General features: G+C 35.6%; 1 protein-coding gene across 1 annotated transcript; it reads right to left on the reverse strand.

Moving 5' to 3' along the window:
* Positions 1-2,638: 2,638 nt before the first annotated feature.
* On the reverse strand, positions 2,639-3,666 carry LOC117115748. The gene is made up of 3 exons (XM_033259673.1): positions 3,549-3,666; positions 3,148-3,391; positions 2,639-2,967 (listed from the first exon to the last, which is right to left on the reverse strand). Exons 1-3 carry the CDS (start codon positions 3,549-3,551, stop codon positions 2,855-2,857), a joined length of 360 nt encoding a protein of 119 aa, XP_033115564.1. The 5' UTR covers positions 3,552-3,666; the 3' UTR covers positions 2,639-2,854.
* Between the last annotated feature and the right edge of the window lie 3,599 nt (positions 3,667-7,265).

Raw genomic sequence — 7,265 nt, forward strand, 5'->3', positions numbered from 1 at the left:
TGTGCTTCGGCTGTGATGACATCAGATCGCCCAAAGTTTCATAGTGTGTGACAGTAACAAGCTCGGTGTAATCAAGAATGTTTTAATTAAACAAATTTATAAAACAAAACAAAAAACAAATAAGAAACCCTCATGGTATATTTTAGAGTCAAATCTAAATAAACCTAACAAATTATATTTTATTCTCTACAAATTTTCTCTGTAATTAAATCAGCAACATGTTTTGAAAAGCGTCTTGGGTTTAAAGAATGAATGAGGTGCATTTGAAATTTACACTGACAAATCTAACGAATTTGAATTAGACGTCTAATTTTGCTTTGTTTGAGTTCCCTCTTTATTGCAGGTTGATTCCAAATGATTTTTAAGGATTAAAAGCAAGAATATACACTTATTAAAACATTGGAATGCGTAAAATTCACTTCATAATTAACCAAGAAAACGTCTACTGATGTGTCGTGTTAATCAACAGATAATCTCCATGGCAATGCGAGTATAGCTAAGCGTCTCATTTTCACAGCGTTTGGTATGCTTGTCGTTAAACGATGTCTATTAAACCAGGTAGTTGTTATCCTGATTAAACTATCGTCTGGTTTTTCGAGTGAGTGTTACCGTCCTCAATTGGACAAATCGTCCGAGATTTGGAATAGGGAGTTCATGTTTTCGGAAAGTATTTTATTAAAAGAAGAAAAGGATTGAGTTTGGGACTTAAGAAAATGTTCGGTTTTGCGTGAAATTCGATTTTGTGGGCATTGAGTAGACATAGTGTTGTTCTATGTTAATATTTTTTTTTCGAAAGTCGAAATCTGTATAACTCGAACTTTTTATGCCAGTCCCATTAGATTCGACTTAGGCGAACTCGACTGTATTAATAACTCAAAATCAATTTTTGCAACGAGTGACTGGTTTGGCTTGTCTTTGCCACATATGTGTTTGTTCGTACACCGTCATTTGTAATTTTCATGGGTTTTTGGTAACTTTTAAAGCTTATATTTTATATTTTCCGCACAAATATAACCAGGACAAATAGTTTATGCAACTTGTTAACTATCATTTTCTTTATGTCTCATTTTCTTACAGTTTCGTACAGAAACGTAATATGAGTTCAAACTGAACATGTTTTCGTAGCAGGGAAATGATATAGGGGCATATTTGTTGTAGCGGTTATACGCTAGCGTGAAGTTGATAACTGAAACTCTCTCTAGTTGCCATGCTTTTTGGCGGCTATAATCGCTGATTCTCAGGTCATTCCCTGGTTTGTCAACAAAGCGTAGTATGACAAGTTTACTCAAGCGTTAAATTCTTCGTCACAAGCATAAGAAGGTTTACTGCGCATGCTCATATTCGGTATTTGGACCTCGTCGCTATCTACCTCTCTGCTTTCATTATCTTGTCGGAAAAGTAGACTGATCAAAAGAGAGGATTCTGTTGTGACTCCTTCTAAATAACAACTCCCTGAACATACACAACTGGTTAGCTAACAATATTCAAATGTTACATGAACACCTGGGAAGGAAGGTGCAATCACGTTCTGTTGCCTAGAAAACATCTGTACTGTAGCGTGGGGGGGGGGGGCCTAGCCTACTACTGATTTACTGTGTAGTGTAGAGGGGGACGATCTAGGCCTAGGTTAGTTAGGCCTACAGCAGGCTACCTGGGCCTAGTAAGTAGACAGTGCAAGTATATGTGATAGAAAGTACACTTTCGAAAGAAATAAATTCAAATAAGAAAAAAAAAATAACTAAGAATAATTCAGTTGCAGACGTACCTTGTTTAAGTATTATACAATGCTAACAATGCGGCTCTTGTAGCCCTAGCCTATAGGCCTAGCTAGCTAGGCAGGGCATCCATACCATGTGCAAGTGTTTGTTTTTATCAATGGCCGTATTCGACTGTTTGTTTTTATCAATGGCCGTATTCGACTGGTCGTTCTTCGTTAAACCACGTCCAACTGTATGGAAGGCAATCACCGCCAAAATACAATTTTAGACAATAAACGTGCTTTCTCAAACACGTACATTTACAAATAAACTGTATTGTAGCGCTTGTTGCTATTCGGATGTCGTTAAGTACGCACTGGAATGACGTCCGGTTCGGCCGTACACTTGTTCGGCCGTAATATGTATGGAACGCCAAATAGGCACAAAGCTGTGTATATGTTGTGTGGTGTGGTTAACAGTAACTCCCTATTGTAATCTATTGCTACTGTATCCATGATTTCTTGGGGAAAACAGTGGATTTTATTAGGTTTGTGTAAGTTAATAATGTTTTTGCAAGTTAATAATATTAATACTTGTAATGATTTAACATTATTACGTTATTATGTTGATAATCAAACCAATTGATTTTATGATTCTTATACAGTAATGCTATCGATGTTTATATTAATATTATTGATACGCTTTACATATAGTTGCATTTACATGTTGATTAATATACTGCTAAACCAGTATTTATCTCAATATTATTGAAGCTAATTATTGTCATTGATGCTTTATGTTTCATTGTATAAACTTTTGTAGGCATATACATTTTTAAATGATTGATTGATTTAAAGCAGGAAGTATGAAACATCACAACAATTTATCTTTCAACATTGAATATTTTTATTTCAGGAAATTCAGTACAACGTTGAACTATAAAACAATTTAAACAATCATGTTATTTATATTACTGTATTTACAAACAATTATTTATTTAAGTATGTCGCAGTAGGTCATGTCAATTTTGATTACTAATCACCACGAGTGTTATTGCTGATGAGTTTGCTGGCTGCTAGCATAAGTGCACAGGCACTGCGTTGACCGGCACGATATTCATCCCAATGTGCAACCAATCGTGCAGTGGCTGATTTGCATCAATTCCTTTCCACACGGAGCTGGTCTTCTCTGTAGATTAACTCGACATTGATGGATACAGTGATGGCTTCCTCGTAGAGTAAAGTGCAGAGCATATAGAATGGAATCTTAGCTGAAACAACAAACATAGTTTAATTATAAGTACTTTAATTTTTGTTTTTTGAAACAATGTATATGAAAAAATGAGTTATTAATTTGTTTATATCAAATGTTAATTAGACGTAGGCTCTCATATTCTGTCTTGTGTACATCTTTTTTCTATCAAAATGTAATTAATAAACCATTTTCTTACCACGTTTGCCTCTCCTGTTAAGGCGGTGATGCCATCCCTCAAGATCATTGTTAGTCCAGATCGTTTGTCTGTATATGACCCAATCCCGAGGTGTGAAGACAGTTCCATCTAACCAGAACGATCGCCTGTAAGTCATCATTTGCTGGAGCGCAGGGACATCTGCCGAGGAATCCTCAAGACGCTGAAAGACAGGAGCAACTGGCTCTACTGGGAGCGTGGGCAAAGCCATCAACTGTCTGATTATCTGAATAATAAAAATAAAATATAAAAATAAAGTGAATTTAATACTTTTATTAATGATAAAGATTTGAATTAATTATAATTAATGTTAGATTGATGTTTTGTATTGTTTATTAATTTATGTTTGTTAAATTTGCTGAATTAAAAAAATATATATGTACCATGTGTGTAGCAGCGTCAAATCGGTAGGCCCCGGCCTTGTAATCCAAATTCTTGAACCTTTCGGAACACAGCCTGTAAAAGTTAATATGTAAAATATAAAAATAGTATGAGTAATAATAGTATTAATAATTATTATCATCACGTGGGTAAATCAAAATGAAGTTATCGTTTGGGAAAGTTTCTGAATTATATAGGTATACCTGTATGTAATGGAAGAGGCAGCCAGTCATCATTACACCAGGCAAAATTTGACCAACGGCTTGCCACACAGACAACTCATAATCGGTTAGGCCTACCACTTTCCGCACAGCCATTGCAGGCAACAATCCAACAATGTGCCTTAATACTGCCACATAATCAACCATCTTCCTGGCAGACATGACCACAAAGACCAGAGGAACCTGCTTGGTGGCGGTGCCTGACCTGATAAAGCTATGAATGGAGAATGGCGTAGAATACTAGTGCGTATTAACTTCATACCGCCGATATGAGAACTTTGATAGTCGACGTACACTAAGATAGACCAGTTATATATTTCTCATTCCTAAGTGTCCGTAGGACCAGTTTGTTACCTACCACGGTAAGTGGAGATACTTATACTTATACTTTTGAAATTGCCTCACGGCAATATAAACTTTTGAAATTGCCTCACGGCAATATAAACTTTTGCCCACGGCAATATCAATTTGCCTCACGGCAATATAAACTTTTGCCCACGGCAATATCAATTTGCCTCACGGCAATATCAATTTGCCTCACGGCAATATAAACTTTTTCCCAAGGCAATATCAATTTGGTTCACGGCAACATAAACTTTTGCCCACGGAAATATCAATTTGCCTCACGGCAATATAGACTTTTGGCCACGGCAATATCAATTTGGTTCACAGCAACAAAAACTTTTGCTCACGGCGATATCAATTTGCCTCACGGCAATATAAACTTTTGCTATGGCGGTTTAACTGTGTCATAATTACTACACGTACTACGCGTAGTACGTGTAGTGATTGATTCTATAATATTTAAAAAAATAAACAACATAAAAAAACAAACGTGTCGTCTATATAGTAGTTAACATATTAAAAATAACAAATAAGTATCTACGGAAGCACCTAAGTGCCATTCGACTTGACGACTTGTCAAGATAATTTAAGTTGTCAAGTCGACATAATATACATATCATGTCGACATGGCGAGATAGATTATCTTGACAAGTCGTCATAGTAAAAATTGTATGTTGTCATGGCGAGATAGATTATACTGATAAGTCGACATAATACATATTGTATGTTGTCATGGCGAGATAAATTATCTTGACAAGTCGACATAATATAAGTTGTATGTTGTCATGGCGAGATAGGTTATCTTGACAAGTCGACATAATACAAATTGTATGTTGTCATGGCGAGATAGATTATCTTGACATGTCGACATAGTAAAAATTGTATGTTGTCATGGCGAAATAGATTATCTTGACAAGTCGACATAGTAAAAGTTGTATGTTGTCATGGCGAGATAGATTATCTTGACAAGTCGACATACTAAAAACTGTATGTTGTCATGGCTAGATAGATTATCTTGACAAGTCGACATAATAAATGTTGTATGTTGTCATGGTGAGATATATTATCTTGACAAGTCCGCATAGTAAAAATGTTATGTTGTCTTGGCGAGATAGGTTATCTTGACATGTCGACATAATAAAAGTTATGTTGTCATGACAAGATACAATTTGTATTATCTCGCCATGTAGTACATGTACTACAGTTTCAGCTGGTTTCAAGATAGATGCCACATTTTGTAGACGGTGATGAAAAGATGAGTATTGCAGGTAATTTTGAAGGTAATTATTCAGATTAAATTTTAATAAAGTAAACTTCAATCTGATTTTCTTTTGAAGTTTTTTATTTGGATAGGTGTTCATAATCATCTTGATGTGAACCATTAAAGATGGGCCATCAAGAAGGCCCAAGCAAGGCCATACTACTAGTAATTAATTTAGTTGTCGAAATATAGGAGAATGAGGATGCACCAAAGAAGTTGTCTCTAGTGAGTGGCAGAATTTGAACATCAAGTAGCGCATACCTGGGCCTATTCATTGTGTTAAGTGTTCAAAGAATTTTGTCTAGAAACCGTATTAAATTACAGATTATCACTAGCCATAGGTTTAGATGTCACTATTTATCATTCATGATGTGTACATCTCCCTTAAGCCTAGGCCAGACATTCGTATTGTACGTGACTTTTAACCAAAAAAAAAATCATTGACACTTGACAGCTTGTTTACTAGGCCCTAGGCCTACACACATTAACACAACAGAAAGTGTTAAAACTTAACTAGGCTAGCCATGCCTCATCAGGTCAAAAATCTTCATAAAACATGACAAACGCTAATTCCACTTCACTTGAGTAATCAGGTATATTGTTTATACACCAGGCTAGGCCTAATCACTAGGCTGCCTAGGCTAGGACTATGCTAAAAAGTGTGTTGCATTCATATTGAAAACAATTAAGAAACTATGAATTAAAAGTTTCTCTTAGAAATTGTTTATTGTTCTTCCAATTAGCCTTGATATAAATATGAAGAAACAGATGTTTTTATATTAGGCCGAATGTATAACATTTTTATTAGCATGATTTTGTTGTAAAGCAGGCCAATCATACTCATATTACATTATACTATATATTATACATATTACATTATATTATATTATTATTATGCAGATCTTAACAGGGACTTATGAGAGCATTGCGGAGATTATGTCATTAATGACTGATACTCCTGTTTCTAATTCTGCTGCTTTCTCTCTGACTTCAACCAATTTGCCTGCTTCCTCTCTTCCTGCACTTCACTCTCCTGCTTCATCCTCTCTGACTGCAGCAAATTCTTCTGCTTGTTCCTCTCTGCCTGCAGCAAATTTTCCTGCTTCTACCTCTCTGCCTGCAGCAAATTTTCCTGCTTCTTCCTCTCTGCCTGCAGCTAATTTTCCTTCTTCATCCTCTCTGGCTGCAGGAAATTCTCTTGCCTCTACTCCTTTATCGATTTCAACCACGCTAGCCAAATTATTTAGAAGAAGAAACAAGAGAGTAGGTGCCTCACGTGTCAAATCACAGCTGAAAAGATGTACTCCTGCATTTTCTGTTAAAATAACTTGTTTGAAACCAGGGGCAACAGATATTAGAAGATTAAACTTAGATGCGCTGCACCAGGAAGGGGATGTAAAAACTACCTCAAAAGGTCTTAGTTAAGTCTGGTGCAAATAAAGTGTAAATCTTGTATATTAGAACATATTTTTTGTGAGATTCTACAACCATGTTTTATATGAATGCCAAGCACTATGCTTGTACCTGACAATTAAATAAAATCTTGAATCTGAATTCACAATGCCATCCGATTTAAGAACCAAATTTGACCAAATTAAGTGGTTCTTATTTGGGTATGCCCAGTTTTTAAAATAAATTCCTCTAAAGTAGTCCTGAATTGTAGAGCATGCTGTATGTGATTTTTCAAATGAATTGATTAATTCACTATAGTGGCTTAAATCTTCTTGGGCTGGCAAGCTAAAACAATTATCCTGCAAAATAATTCCTTGGAATTTACCTGCTTGATAAAAAAATTGAGAAAGATACATGTTCTCTGCAGGATTTGCTCCACTTAAAAGAACACCAACAAGACGTTCATATACAAAACTTAATGCAAAATCAAGGAGTGCACT

This window comes from Anneissia japonica, unplaced genomic scaffold, assembly GCF_011630105.1.
Source record: "Anneissia japonica isolate Jap-2015-1 unplaced genomic scaffold, ASM1163010v1 scaffold288170_len75678_cov146, whole genome shotgun sequence".
Classification (NCBI taxonomy): domain Eukaryota; kingdom Metazoa; phylum Echinodermata; class Crinoidea; order Comatulida; family Comatulidae; genus Anneissia; species Anneissia japonica.

Excerpts from the sequence above, each read along its gene's own strand:
- LOC117115748 (XM_033259673.1), bottom strand. Across the intron at positions 2,968-3,147 it reads TAACAGGAGAGGCAAACGTG|CTAAGATTCCATTCTATATG; the intron begins GTAAGAAAATGG and ends TTGTTGTTTCAG.